This window comes from Capricornis sumatraensis, chromosome 1, assembly GCF_032405125.1.
Source record: "Capricornis sumatraensis isolate serow.1 chromosome 1, serow.2, whole genome shotgun sequence".
NCBI lineage: Eukaryota > Metazoa > Chordata > Mammalia > Artiodactyla > Bovidae > Capricornis > Capricornis sumatraensis.
This window is the reverse complement of record NC_091069.1, coordinates 172,749,190-172,765,167: the sequence shown is the minus strand read 5'-3', so window position 1 is coordinate 172,765,167 and position 15,978 is coordinate 172,749,190. Positions and strand designations below refer to the sequence as shown.

Genomic DNA, 15,978 nt, shown 5'->3' with positions numbered 1-15,978 from the left:
AGTGGCCAGTGGAAACTTGGAAGTGGGTTTGTCCTATTACTGAAATATCTTTGTGGAGCACGTACAAAATGAAGCAGCTTTCAAATAAAGTTGCTGACGCTTTATTCATTATGCATGTCTGTGCTTCATTCTGACTCCCCTGACACATCAGCACAATCTCCATTTTCCATTTATGGTGTGTTCTGCTTCCTCTTCTGGTCCCCATTTAAACCTGCTCCATTCATCTATGTGTAGAATTCATTGTGCATAGAATCCCACTTGCCAGAGTTTGGTGACTTCTCTAAGGTTAGCAAGCAATTATAATCTATGAACCCCTGGGTAGATAAAGAATATAAAATAACCCACAGGGTCTGAAAGGTTAGAGAAATGCAGAAAGACATGATACAGAGAAAGAACAGAGAGTAAAAAACAAACATGATAAAAGAAACATGATAAATAGCTATAGAAGAGGGAATGATACATGAAGACCATCAAAAAGGAAAACTGAGAGGTAAAAAGAGGAAGCTAGAAATGTTGGTTGATCTAAGAATAGAGTATTTTCCTTGCCTAGTTGTCACTGCTTCCTTAACAGGTATGTTTTTACCTTTATTCATACTGGCCTCCCACCCACCATGGACAGTGGAAAGTGTCTAGGAAAAGAAGGAAGGATCATCAAGACAGGATCATCTAAAGAAATTAATTCTGTTTTATTCCAAATGGTCATTTTCTCCTTTGTAGAATCCCAAGGCTAGAGATGCTTATATCATCTCCAAACTACTCATTACCTCCCATTCCCAAAGTGATGACCATGTATCTTCTTAAATACCTTAAGTGAGAGTGAACTCATTAATATTTGAAGTTTTTCCTTTCATCAAGTGAAAGGCTAACTTCCTATAGCTTTCTGTCATTGATCTTTGGATTAATTATTGCTGCTGCTGCTGCTGCTGCTGCTGCTAAGTCACTTCAGTCGTGTCTGACTCTGTGCGACCCCATAGATGGCAGCCCACCAGGCTCCCCCGTGCCTGGGATTCTCCAGGCAAGAACACTGGAGTGGGTTGCCATTTCCTTCTCCAGTGCATGAAAGTGGAAAGTGAAGTGAAAGTGAAGTCGCTCAGTCATTTCCGACTGTTAGCGACCCCATGGACTACAGCCCACCAGGCTCCTCCATCCATGGGATTTTCCAGGCAAGAGTACTGGAGTGAGGTGCCATTGCCTTCTCCAATTAGTTACTGACATCCTTCCAATATCTATATAAAGGGAGTAACTCAGAAGGTAAAGAATCTGCCTGCAATGCAGGAGATACAGGTTCGATCCCTGGGTTGGGAAGATCCTCTGAAGGAAGAAATGGCAACCCACTCCAGTATTCTCGCCTGGAAAATCCCGTGGACAGGGATGCCTGGCGTGCTGCAGCCCATGGGGTCACAAAGAGTTGGACATGACTGAGTGACTAAACAACTTCCAGTATCTATAGATAATTATAATATTCTCTTTCAAGTCTTATCTTATCCAGTCTAAGTATCTTCATTTCCATCAACTTTTCTTCCTAAGCTGCATCTTTTTAGTCCTGGTCATATTCCTTTGAAATGTTTCCATTTTTCTCTTTATTAATGATCAGTACCCAGCACTGAACACTACTCAGATATGTTCTAACTACTGGATCACTTCAATCTTGGCAAATCACTACCTGTCATTTAATGCCTGCTCTAATTCTTGAAAATAGAGAAATGACCAGACTCTTACATGTTTTTCTTCAAACTGGTCTCCACCAAAAGCTGCCACACAGGGTTTGATACCTCCTGTCCCCAAAGCTATTAGACTCAGGCCGACCATTGACAGGACTCTGAAATGGAAATGTGAGAGTGCTAACCATACTGATACTAAACACAACGGTAGAAATGGAATATAGAGCTATAAGAGAAAAAATATGTGTACAAGGGCATGACCTCCTTCACATTTCTATATTGCAGGCACTTCCCAATGGCTTCCTCCTAGGAGAGACTCAGGAGCACTTATAATCTTCATAATCCTTGAGTTGCTGCCAGAAAGTATCATTACATGGGAAGATTTTGTCCCTGATAGTTTCATTTACCTTATGCGTGCAACATATAGAAGCCAATACTCAAGGAACTCCAGAGTTAAGACTGTTCTCAATATCGTCATAGTCAAAGGGACATGTCAATAGAAAGACCTTGTGAACCTTTATCCTACATATTCTTAGTAGCCACAAAATAAAATCTTAAGTTAGTCATAACTAATGGAAGAAATGTCAGTGATTTCTGATGGGACAACAATAATAAGGTGTCTAATATCCATTAAATCTCAAACACAATTCTTAACTCACTGGAAAATACATGTTTAGCCACATTATAAACACAAATATATATATAACCTGCTTCATGAACAAATCTAATCCTCTCTGACTGAACCAACAAAACGTCAGAACCTATCAAGATTCTCTGGCATCATAAACATCAATAGCTTAACAAAGAGGGACAGAGCAACTGGAATATATGGGACTACACATAAATGGAAATCATTCAAGCTTTGAATATGAATTCTACAATATACTATAAAGAAGTATCACAGACATTTTTTTGAAACTCTGTTAAAGTACAATGTGTGGATGGGTGAACAGGTGAAGGAATACAGAGGGCATGAAGATTTTCATATCTTCAAGTATATGTAGAGTTTCTGTGAAAAGGATGCTAACTGAGTATTCTACAAGTCCCCAGATATTTAATAACAACAAATGAGCTCAGATAAAGCAGGAAAGAGTTCAACTAGTCAAATATTTTTTTCTTAACCAATTTGGTATAATAAAATAGTGAGTGAAGTCCCTCAGTCGTGTCTGACTCTTTGCGACCTCATGGACTGTAGCCCACCAGGCTCTGTCCATGGGATTCTCCAGGCAGGAATACTGGAGTTGATTGCCATTTCCTTCTCCAGGGGATCTTTCCAACCCAGCAATCGAACCCAGGTCTCCCACATTGCAGGCAGACGCTTTAACCTCTGAGCCACCAGGGAAGCCCAATAAAATAGTCGGTTGTAAAATAAAGAGACATCTCTAGTAAGACAGAAAAACGTCTATAATGAATCCATGAAACATTTACCAGTCCAATGGAGGAAAGCGGCTCTTTTCCAATGAGGAGGTTCATGATTACATGATATCTACATGATTTACATGATTTTACTCACGTGTGTAACATTTGTCCCCCCACTATTGGTAAGGCACCCATGGACTTGATCACATGGCCAAGCACATACACCAAGGAGAGATAGATGATTGTCCTGTTGAGAAAGTTAAATCAGTCAGTCTACAAACAGAATTCAGAGATTTGAGCAATACAGACTCAGAGTTCATACTGTTCTCAGTGTCAGGATAAATGGAGCAGGAGGAGGAAGGGGTGGAGGGGGGAACAATTATATGAGAAATGCAAATATAAATAATAATGGTGAATAAAGCAAACAGACTAGAAAAAGGGACCGTAACTCTTCACCCTATAGCATTAGGGACATTCTTTTCTCATGCTTTCTGTTTTTCCCTACCTACCCCACACAGAAAATCCCTGATCTTGTACAGATATATCATGAACAGGTTTGATCTGTAGTGAGGGATAATGTTTTAAGAAAGGAGAACCAGAAGAACAGGATATGTTTGACCTGAGGTTTTTTTCCCAAGGAATGTCTTTGATTGTAGAAACGCATAAAGGTCAAGAAAGAATCACATAAACAGGAAAATAAGGGAACAAAGGACTTTCTTTAAACACAGTCACTGGGATAAAGAGGTAAAGGGTTTAACCTGAACACTTGGGTTATTGTAATCCCCACCACAGTTTCCTCATGGACTATTTAGCAAGGGTAAGAAAGGAGCCAAGGCGTTTGAACAGACTGTTCAGTGATATATAGCTCATGCAGTTGATAGGGACTTATTGTTATGTTGTTCTTTCTTTTTTTAATTTTTATTTTACATTGGAGTATATTATATTGGAGTATTTTATATTTTTTATTGGCATATAGCCAACTAACGTTGTTTCAAGTGCACAGCAAAAAAAGGGACTCAGCCATACATATACATGTATCCATTCCTCCCAAACATTATATTGTTTTTCAAAAAAAAGATCTGAATGACAACTAGTAAGTGGAAGAGTGAGAAATTCCAGTAGGAACCTGCGTTGAGATACACACACTGAAACATGGCAAGCTATCAAATATACAATGTGTATTATGTGTATTGGGACACCAGATTCTCTTTACATATAAGTAGAATATAAGTACTAGAAGGAACCTTAGAAATTATATTGCTTACTTCTGCAAATTTTAAAGTACCATGTGCTAAAGTGGAATACAAAAAAATGCGATGAAGATACCAAAGAGAGGCTGGAGACACCAGAAACCTCAGGATGTAGATTTCTCATTCTAAATGCCAAATATTCCTAGGTTGGCTCACCAGGGAAAGGATCTTAGAGGGTTTATAATGTGAAATAGGAGATAAGAAAAAGGAAGGGATAGGTTTTCCTAAAAGGCCTTGTAGTGTCTTCTGGAGAAAAGTTTTCTTCATTGGAACAAAAAGAATGAATAGAAAGAAATGGAATAAAAAGTGACTGAGAAAAGGCCAGCTATTATGAACACAAAATAGATGATGTATGCTAAATCATCACAGAGAAAAAACAAAAGGAGTGTGAGCTGGAGTGATAGCCTGTGTTGGGAGATCAGGGCAGTATCAGATTGTTGGACTAAACAAGTGAGAGAAGTCTAATTGCCTTAAAAGAAAAACAAGCTACCTTCTAGGTGAAAGATTCAAGGAATTAGTCTAAAATATGAAGAATATAAGTGAGGAAGCTAACAGCAGAGAACTTAAACAGAAGAAGAGAGAAGTCAAGAGAGATTTGGAAATTCTGCATTTGAAATGCAGTTGTCATTGGGGATATTACAGTCCTAACCACAGGACAGAGATCTGCTTCAGACAGACTTCAGTATTCCATTTGCAAATGAGGAAAGTGAAATGCAGAGACGTCAAAGGACATTTTTAAAGCACCATGCTAATTAGGATTAGAATTAGGTCTAGAACTTCTTTCTTACAGTCTGCATTCCTTCAGTTTTATGAACAAGTTAATGTGGAAAAAGGAAAGGGAAAAGGATGAAGTTTTAAATTTTATTTCTCCATAAGAATATAAAAGCCAGAGACATTCTAAATTAGAGTTTAGGAACTGAGAAGGAGTATGTGCAATAGGCAGAGACCTGCTATGACAAAGGAAGAGACCTAGCATAAAGAGGGTCAGCTCTGACCAGACAAAAAAGACAGGGGGAGGGATATGCTATAGACCCACTCAGAGAAAGAGGAAGTGTAGAAAAGACATCCAAAAGTATATTTGGCAAGACACACTTAAGAGAGTGGCTTTTAGTGACTGCCATGATCAGGAGATCAGACTGACAGGCACAGGTCACAAGGTATAAACCAACACTAGGGACTATGACTAAAAATGTTATTCTCTCTTAAAAGCAACTTGGCATCAAAAATAGCATCTGAGCATGTAATTAACCTTCTCAGTAGATACTTATAGAAACAGTAAAAAGCCAGTATCCATGTTTAAAAAATTGTTTTTCATTGTGTATCTACTGGCTACTCTCTCCTACATGTAGCCCTGAAGGAAGTTTCACCTCTCTCCTGACACAGTGAGTTCCTTGTACAAAAGTCAGGGACCGTGGGTGCCCATTTTCTCTTAACAAAGCTAGGATTCTGGGACTTCAAATAGAGGAAGGACCTTTAATATATGTTTGTACTAAATTCAGAAAATTGTGGTTTGAAGGTCTGAGCAATGTTTCTAATGTTACGGGAAATTTTTCATCCGCAGCTAACTTCTGAAGAAAAGGAAAAGAGTTTGAAATACTAGTTTGTTCATGTTTTTGTCATCATTGTCTTTGGACATGTGAGCTTACCACACCCCCACACATCCCTAAAGAACAAGTTATTCATGTTTTCTCCAACCCACTTTCCTCTGAAAGAGATACCTATTCACCCCTCAAAGAATTTTGTTATTTTAAAAGCAACCACAATACCCACAACAAAATAAAAGTCATCTTCACACCTGCCCACACCTACCCTCAGTCTTTTGCCTATGTTCATCTGAGGGTGAATACATTTATGAACTGAAATGTTTTTTGTGGGCCTCCTATGTACCAGGCACTGTTTTAAGTGCTGTGGATAGAAAACTATAAATGAGGCTGTCTTCTAAGTGTTTCGAAGAAGATATTAGATTCATATACACATAGTTATTATAAGAGAGAATTTGTCATGTGAGGGTGAAAAGTAGGGAGTTCAGAGAATATTAGATTAATTCTGGTTAGTGGTGAAAAGTAAGGGGCAGAGGATATTCCATTGCATAGGTGGCATGTGAACTGAGCCTTAAAGAGTTTGGATGTGGAAGGCTGGGGAAGAAAGAGATTTTGTGAAGTAGAAACTATGCAAACAGACATGGAAAACAGACATTCCTGGGTATCATTAGGTAAATATTAGTATCTGGTTCATCTATTGGACATTCTTGAAAGGGAGTAAGTATGACAATAAGAGCAGAAAGGTAAGTTGGATGAGATTAGTAGACAACGTGTTAGCAGAAATGTTGAGCAGAGTAGTAATGTGAATGGAGATTTCTTTTAGGAAAATTAATTTGACAGTAGTGCAAGGATTCAATTATGAACAAATATTATGGGAAACAATGAAAATGTCACACATGTCCATTATAATAGTCCAGTTCAGAGGCTAAAGACAACCAAAACTGGAGTAGTGGTGACTCAGTGTTGAGGTAGGAAGAATATGAGATATAATATAGAAACAGAATTGGTAGAATTTAAAAATTGATTGGATGCAGAAGTATAGGGAAGCTAGGAGAGAGGGTAAGGTGGAATATCCAAGAAATGAATGATAATGTGCAGTTACAATGCACACTTGGGGCTTGAGTGATAGGTTAAGATTATAGAGTTTGAGGAGACATCACATATAGCTAAAATTGACACCACAGAACTTGCTAAGGGAAAATCTGGAGAAAGGGAAAAGGGTAAAAGGTATACACTGGGGAAATGCCTACATTCAGGAAAGAGTGTAGTAAACAATAAGCAGAAAAAAAATAAATAAAAAAAGCCAAACTTGGAAGAATCCAAAAAGTAAAAGAACCAGAAAATACAGTCTTAGAGAAGCCCAGGAAGTTTAACAGACTAAAATGCTCAACATGAATAAGAATTTAAAAAGATCACTCAGTTTGATGGCATCATTACCAGTGATCTTAGAGAGAGGAATTTCTCTCTAAGAGGAAATTTGATCTCTGGTTTGTCAGAATTGTCAGAATCCTGAAAGAGATGGGAATACCAGACCTCTTGAGAAATCTATATGCAGGTCAGGAAGCAACAGTTAGAACTGGACATGGAACAACAGACTGGTTCCAAATAGGAAAAGGAGTACGTCAAGGCTGTATATTGTCACCCTGCTTATTTAACTTATATGCAGAGTACATCATGAGAAATGCTGGGCTAGATGAAGCACAAGCTGGAATCAAGATTGCCGGGAGAAATATCAATCACCTCAGATATGCAGATGACACCACCCTTATGGCAGAAAGTGAAGAGGAACTAAAAAGCCTCTTGATGAAAGTGAAAGAGGAGAGTCAAAAAGTTGGCTTAAAGCTCAACATTCAGAAAATGAAGATCATGGCATCTGGTCCCATCACTTCATGGCAAATAGATGGGGAAACGGTGGAAACAGTGTCAGACTTTAATTTTTTGGGCTCCAAAATCACTGCAGATGGTGACTGCAGCCATGAAATTAAAAGAGGCTTATTCCTTCAAAGAAAAGTTATGACCAACCTAGATAGCATATTGAAAAGCAGAGACATTACTTTGCCAACAAAGGTCCATCTAGTCAAGGCTATGGTTTTTCCAGTGGTCATGTATGTATGTGAGAGTTGGACTACAAAGAAAGCTGAGCGCCAAAGAATTGATGCTTTTGAACTGTGGTGTTGGAGAAGACTCTTGAGAGTCCCTTGGACTGCAAGGAGATCCAACCAGTTTATCCTAAAGGAGATCAGTCCTGGGTGTTCATTGGAAGGACTGATGTTGAAGCATGAAACTCCAATACTTTGGCCACCTGATGCGAAGAGCTAACTCATTTGAAAAGATCCTCATGTTGGGAAAGATTGAGGGCAGGAAGAGAAGGGGATGACAGAGGATAAGATGGTTGGATGGCATCACCGACTCAATGGACATGGGTTTGGGTGGAGTCCGGGAATTGGTGATGGACAGGAAAGCCTGGTGTGCTGCAGTTCATGGGGTTGCAAAGAGTTGGACATGACTGAGTGACTGAACTGAGCCGAAGGAGTGATAATGAAGAGTGAGAAAGGAAGGCAACAAATATTAAGTGATTCTTTTAAAATTTTGAAGGTAGTGATAAAGAAGATAGAAAAAGAAAGGTTAATAATAATTTTTTTTGTTTACAGCCATAAGATATTTGCCATTATTTCTAGGACAAGACTATCTCTGAAGAAGAATTTGAAGGCAAGAGATGGAAATATTGAGGGTACAAAGATACCAATGAGAGTGACCTAGGTGATGGTGACACATTTGTAAAAATTCATCCAGTTGTATACTTAAGCCTTTCAGATTTGTATACTTAAGTTATACATCAATAAAAACAAATTCAAAATAATTAAAATTACCTCATTAAGGGTTGAGATTGAGGGTACAAGGAGAGATAGCCAAATTTCCTCTGAAATAGTCAGGAAGCTATTGTTCACCAAATCCCAGAGCTATACTTTTTACAAAGCAGTCATTTTAAAAATAAATTAAAATACTATAAATATGAATCTTTTATTCTATAACTGAATGAAGACCATACCATGGCTTATGCTTTTTTCTGCATATAGTGCCATCCTTCTATCTGGATGGACTCAGTGACTACTACTACATAAGGAGCACACATAGAACTCAGGCACCTGCCATCTCTCTCCCAAATCAAGAAACTATTTAGTACAGTGTTGTGGCTGTAGCACTACATTAGGTGCTGAATAAATACTTTAGAATAATGGATATATCTAGGCCAAAGTGAGATAGAAACCAGTGTTTACTAAAGACAACTCCTTGGAACACTCAGTCTACAAGATACCCTGAAAAAATATTTCACAGTCAAACAAGTTTGGGAAATGCTACCTATCATAACCTTCTCCTGGAGATTTTATAATATTAATTTCATGTTAAAGGCTATAAGAAGTCATGCAGTAAAGATACCTTTTTAGCTTTATTCAGTCTAGCATTTTCCCAAACTTATTTGACTATGAGAGCTTTATGTTCCTACATAACATTCTTTAGATCCTATACAACAAATTTTCAACAGAATGCACTTTGAGAAATGCTAATTTAGACAATTCCGTAGATGACAACTCCACAGAAAATACCTGAGTGATGGATACCTGAGATCCATCTCTGTCCCATGAGAATGATGTTATAGATGACAACTATAACATTATCCCCAAACATCTCTTGGTGTTATTTTTAGGGACTTAAAAGATATTGAAATGAACAGACTATTAGTCTAACTCATGAAAATATTTATTATAGTTTTAAGAAAGAACCTACAGAAGGAGATTAGAAAAGAGAATCAGAGATGGTAAAAGAGCTGAAAAGAAGGACTTATAAGAAGATACTAAAAAAGCTGAAATGACTCAGTCTGGAGGAGAGATGGATAGTATATAAAATAACAACATTTAATTATACATTTTCTTGTGGGTAGCCATCTTACCACCTGAGATCAGAACAAGAATTGGTCTTAAACTTCAGAATAGAAGATTAAAATTAAATACAAGAAAAAACCCCTCCTGACTGAAAAGGGTATAAAAATATTGGAAAAACTGATAATGAAGAGACAAAACCTTTCTATATTGTCAGTCTGAGAGAGATTCTTATTTATCATGGATGATACAAGTATATTCTTGCTTGGAAGCAAGAGGCTAGAAGTGATACTCTCTGCATGTTTAATCTGTGAAGCTTCTTGGAAATGTGACTTCCCATCATCCTTACTTGAATTTTCCCAACCATGAGTCAGCAATGGCTGCTCCCAGGATGGGAGTGAAGTAACAGAGGCTGCTGAAGGCGTGGTACACAGATGTGGAAGTGTTTTCACTCCAATGCAGGAAATACAGGAAATACAGGGTCAGCACAGCTAAAGCAAAAAAAAAAAAAAGGGACATTAAAATGATTTATGGAGGAAAAGAGCATTTGATAGGGTCTTTGCAGTTGATCTTGATCTTCAGCACTCCTATCAGTAGTAACTTCTGAGGAGCAGAAGCAGGGTCCCTTGGAGTTGTGAGGGTGAAAGGGGCTGTGCTTAGCGTGTGTGTGTTAGTTACTCAGTCATGTCCAACTCTTTGTGACCCCATGGACTGAAGCCCACCAGGCTTCTGTCCATGGAATTCTCCAGGCAGGAATACTGGAATGGGTTGCCATTTCCTTCTCCCGCGTATCTTCCCAACCCAGGGATTACTCCATGGTCTCCCGCATTGCAGGCAGATGCTTTATGGAGTGAGGCACTGCAATACTCCTCCCTTCAGTCTTTATGCACATAGCATCATTTAGGCCAATCTGAAAGATAACATGGCCTAATGTTATCTTTATCTAATATCTAATAATCCTTTCTTCTCCTTCCCAGCAACAATATAATCCATAGACCTAAGGAACAAAAATTAAGAATGGAATGCTGCTGATGAGTTTTTCCACTTATATTCTCATAGACTGTGTTCTGGTTTTCACTACTCTTTTTTGTTCTTGGTCTGTATGAGTTAGAAGGTGAAATCCCACCCGGCATTTTTTGGAAGTCTTCGCCAAAGGAAAGGACCAGCTGGATGAAGGTAAAGAGTAGATAAGAGAAATAAGTGCATATAAGACAGATTATTACAAACATGGGGTGAGAGTGAGTGGAGAAAAGTAGGATTGGGAGACACAAAATTACCTTTCATGCCATAATAGGAAAAGCGCTCACAGAATTCATTCACCACAATGAAGACAATACTCAGTGGATAATTGGAGCCACAGATTTTCTAGGAAACAAAAAGACACTGGTTCAAGCATGAACAATATTTCCATATTTAGACCATTATACTGTTCTGCAACAGAAAAAACCATTTAAGACATCATGATAGGTCATGTGAAGAAGCAATGGTCCCTACTCTTCATGAAACGGTCAGTATCCTACTAAAAGTGCTTGCATTGCTGATTTAGCAGTCAAAGAAGCTATTCTGAATATTCCTTTGTCCCTCAAACATTTAATATGGAGCTCCTCAGGCACTTCTTGATACAGACACTAAGACCTGTTCATCTTCCCACAGGTACTAAATGGAAAGCCTGGGGCACTGGGCAAGAGAATAATCATCCTTATTTCTAGGAACATAACAAAGAGTTGGCCTCTGGAACACTTGATGTCCAGGTAGTTACACTCAGATGTCAGTACCCTGCTTAGCTCTACAGTGTGGATTAACCTTTCTGTCCCCACTTGCCCCATTCACTGTGATGGGAGGAATCCTAGCAGTATGAAGGCTTCCTGCCAGCAACAGAGCCCAATACAGATTGTTAAAGATTAAGATGATTGATCACCTTAACCTTTGGCAGACATTTCTTAAACCTTTTCAAATTAAATGTCCATTTGTTCTATGAAACAGATTCTATAATATTTTCTTGCTAATCCTTTTGGGAATTAAAAGGACTATGCTATTGCATGCACTGTATCAGTCAGAATAAAAGGAATATCATGTTTTACTTCAAATCCCTCATTACGATAGCCCAACCAACATGAGAAAGGGATGGAGATACGTGGCCTCGGTTCAATCAAATCACGAGATTTTTTATTACCTTTCCTTATTCATAAGATATACATGCATTTTTGTAAGTAGCCTCAAATTATTTGGGACCAGAAGATATACAACTAAATAAATGATTGATAAAGTAATGTGTTCATTTTTTTTATCCACATAGATATATATGGATATACATAAACAACCCTCCAAAGTATTAATATGCATTAATGTATGATTTTAAAAAAACTTTCTTTAAAGACACAGTGAATAGTCTTCTTACTTTCCTGGCTCACAGCTTGAGAATTATACAGCCTGAAGTTTGGTTAACACAGCTTCTATTAGCTATGTAACACTGTCACTGACTGTGTTAACACACTGTTCCAGGCCATGTCACTAAACCTGGCTTTATACTTCAATTTTGTTATTCCAAAGAAACTACCCACCTCTAGAATACTGCTACTTCTTTGCTTGTAAGTAAGAACTAAGTAAATACTGGCTAGTATTACTATACCCTCTCTACTTAACAGGATTTTGATAGGAGGATTGAAAAAGAATTGGGAAATGTTTTAACAAGTATTAATATATAATTTAAAACATTATTACTTCCCTGTTTCTCTGTCCTTTCACCCACTGTAAACTGAAACACAATAACAGAGACTAGATCTATTCTAAAACTTCTCTTGGTGTGCAGCACAGACTCTGTGTACAGGGGAAACTAAAGGCTGAAGTTTTGGAGGTTTTTTTTGGTAAAGAAAGAACAATCACACACAGTTCTCCAGAAAGGAGTACTTGCCAAGTTTCCCTGGACATGCAAAGTGCTTTTTTTTCCACCCCAGAGAAATTCAGAATATACAATGAAATACAGCCAAGTCCTGGATACCCACTGAGGAACTCTGACCACCGCCTTCTGCTGCTTCCTCTCCTAAATTGAAAGAAACTCCTGTTTAGATCTGGTTTATAGGTTCATTCTAACTCCAAGAGAGAATAGTTTTTAATACTCTAATACAGCTCAGCCTGAAGCTCCAGGGACCAAGGAGAACCAACAGAGTATGTCTGTGTTCCTGTCAAGAGGCAGAGATGAATCCCAGGACTCACCGGAGATGGCTTCTTTGGAAAGCTGAGGGGTTGAGGTGGTACCTCTTCAGTGGAGACAGGTAAAAAAAGAGTTTCCTTGGAATCATTTTTCTGGAAGGGATTCATGGCTGGCTCCTCTCTCTCTCTTCAAGCATTTGGCTTTGGTAGGCAGTTGGGACAGCTGCCAGGCTACTGTGAAAAGGGGGACTGGGAGGGGAAGAGGGGGTGGCTTCAGCAACCAGTCTTAACCCTGTGGGTGTCGGGCTTAAGCAGCTTCCTGAGAAGCAGAAAGCTATATGAAAAAAAAAAAAAACTATTGGGTCTCAGAGACTAGTTTAAAAGAATGTTTATGTGAAAGGTAAAGCATGGGGAAGTGAGATACTGTAAAATGCTGGAGAACTGCACGAGTGAAAAGTAGTTAGAAATATAATGCCTCGGACATAGCCTGGAGCACAGATTTAAACACTGATTTCAGAGTAATAATAGCTGCCATTTATCACACACCTATTATATACGTGTGTGTGTGTGTGTGTATACACACATATATGATCTTCATGTTCTTATTCTTACTAATATCCTCACTTTACAGGAACTAATATCTCAAGAGATTGAAATTTTTCCAAAGTCATGTGGCCATCAAGTGGCAGATCTGGAATTTTCACTATGCTGTTATGGATAGATTAGTATCAGTAATGCCTATGGTTATTACTTAGGAATGGAAGCTATGGAAATAGAAACACAGGAATGTAGGGGAATTGAAATGCATTGAAAAGGGAAAGTTATCTCCAAAGTGAACTTGGAGAGATACAAAAAAATGCTAATTTTTGGTTTTCAACATAGTAAAGTTCAACTGGAAATGTCTTATAAGCAATTAAAGAGGTGGAGCTAAAGAAAACAAAAGGAAAAGTTCAGTGATATACATTTGGGAATTATTCTTCTTTTAAAATTCATTCTCTGTGTTGTAACTTTCTTACTTCAAGATGAACCTATCATTTCATCTGTAAATAAAATTTGATTTGTGTAAAAATTATGAACCAGTTATTTTCTAGGTACTATTACAAACACCATTTTTCTTAATATTCAGTGAATGGACTTCCAAATGACTCCAGAATACATTTAGTTCTTATCAGAGGAAGAACAGAATCAGACATGACTGTTAAATAATTATTATTTTTGCAAAGTCAAAGAGGTAAAAGAACAAAACAGTATGGTGCCCATTTAGTTGTCAGTCAAAAGGAAAAGGAAAAGAATGGCTAGAGAAAAATAAGAAAAATAAGGACTAAACCAAAAAAGAAGGCAGGAGATAGGAGAATGCATTATTTTATTTTAGAATATGAGAACCTATGATTCTATCCCTCATAAAATTCTTACATTACCTACTTGAGTAATCTATTGACAAATAAGACCAGAATAAACTCTACTCTTTCCTCCCTAAACTCTATCTCAGACTTTGATCATGTTTTTTTCTCAGCTTCTGTTACACTCCTCATCCTGTTTCTCTCCCGTCAACCTTTACCCAAAGAAGAGTCCGGCTTCATTTCTGCTTGTGACATTAATGATTAAGCTGTAGTTATTCTTTCAGGAAGTAATGCCCTTTCTGACCTAGTTTGGTTAATGACTGGGTACAAAACAAATGAACAATCAGAAGTTACTAGCCAAGTTAACCACTAGAGGCACAGATGCCTTTGGGGCTGGTGCACTGGGATGACCCGGAGGGATGGTGTCGGGGGGTAGGTGGGAGGGGGTTCGGGATTGGGAACACGTGTACACCTGTGGCAGATTCATGTTGATGTGTGGCAAAACCAATACAATATTGTAAAGTAAAAATAATAATAAGTAAAAAAAAAAAAAGATCTAATTATATCAATGGCTCCTCCTGCTCTGGCCTTGTACCTCTGAAATAGCATTTGATATAGCAGAGCAGATGGAATAGCACCTGTATGCAAGGCACCAACTCATTTGTGCTCATAGGTGCCCTAAATACCAAACTTTAGCATATTGGTATTGGATCGTTGATACTTGTTTGTTTAGGTGAAATTTTTCATTGATTATGGCAATACAATGCTAAGCATTCATGGAATCAAATAATATCAGAGATGGAAGGAATCCTAATCTTGTCATATGTAAACTTCCTGATGATAAAAATCACTTACGGATATTTATATATATTTATATTTGTACATGTACTTATGTATCAATATATAATTTCCAGGGTGACACACACACACAGACACACAAATCTAAAGAGGTAGCTAAGAACTTGTATTTTTAACAAGCATCTCTGGTTATTCTTTTATTAGGGATTTGGTGAACACTGGTTTGAAATCCTTCTGCTAATCTAGCCTGAAGAATATTACAGATGAGCTCAGACTAGAATCCCAGACTCTAAGACCTATTCTAGAGCCTTTGCTATTTTATCAAGATGCCTCTTGTACAGCATCATTTTTGCTAAGTTGAAATCAGAAGGATAAAAGGGAAAAAAATCAAAGAAAAAAGCAATTCATGAACAGAAATGAGTACAAACTCTTCAGAGATAAAAAAAGAATAACAGAGTAAAATAATCTAAAATACCAGTTATGAGTAAAAATATCTGTGACTCAGTGATTATGACAGAAGAGAGTAATATATTACAGTCATGTACAGAAAGGAGGCTGAAAGTCTCAAATGAAAGATATGTATATAGTCAGAGAGAAGAGGCAAATATGAAATTAGAAGAGGGCGGGTTTAGCAAACTATGAATACAAAATCATCACATAAAAAGATTGTATTTAAATATCAGCAAAAACAAATAGAAAAGGTAATTTAAAAATTATACCAGCTCTAATAGTATAAAACATACCTAGGAATAAATCTATTGAAAGATGTTTAAGACATCAGTACATGCTACAATTAAAAAATCAGTTAAAAAAGACATCAGTATTCAACACTCTATGACATTATTGAAAGAAATTAAAGATCTAAATAAATGGAGAGACATACCATGCTCATGATTTGGAAGACTCAGTAAGATGTCAGCAATCCCCAAATCAATCACAAAAAAATCCAACAGGTTTTGTGAATGTAGAAAATTACAGGTTGATTTTTAAAATTCATATGG

The 15,978-nt window shown here is 37.6% G+C and overlaps 1 protein-coding gene across 2 annotated transcripts in view; it reads right to left on the bottom strand.

Moving 5' to 3' along the window:
• Positions 1–14,788, bottom strand: part of SLC15A2 (solute carrier family 15 member 2) — a 44,551-nt gene extending 29,763 nt beyond the window's left edge. The window contains exons 1-6 of one of the 2 annotated variants that reach the window (XM_068981263.1): positions 14,775–14,788; positions 12,903–13,026; positions 10,967–11,054; positions 10,039–10,180; positions 3,175–3,267; positions 1,720–1,819 (exon numbers count right to left, since the gene is read on the bottom strand). In XM_068981263.1, the coding sequence (XP_068837364.1) occupies positions 1,720–1,819; positions 3,175–3,267; positions 10,039–10,180; positions 10,967–11,054; positions 12,903–13,026; positions 14,775–14,788 (561 nt within the window). Of the gene's footprint in view, positions 1–1,719; positions 1,820–3,174; positions 3,268–10,038; positions 10,181–10,966; positions 11,055–12,902; positions 13,027–14,774 lie in introns of those variants that run through there. The other variant, XM_068981272.1, reaches the window with a different exon arrangement.
• Positions 14,789–15,978: the final 1,190 nt, after the last annotated feature.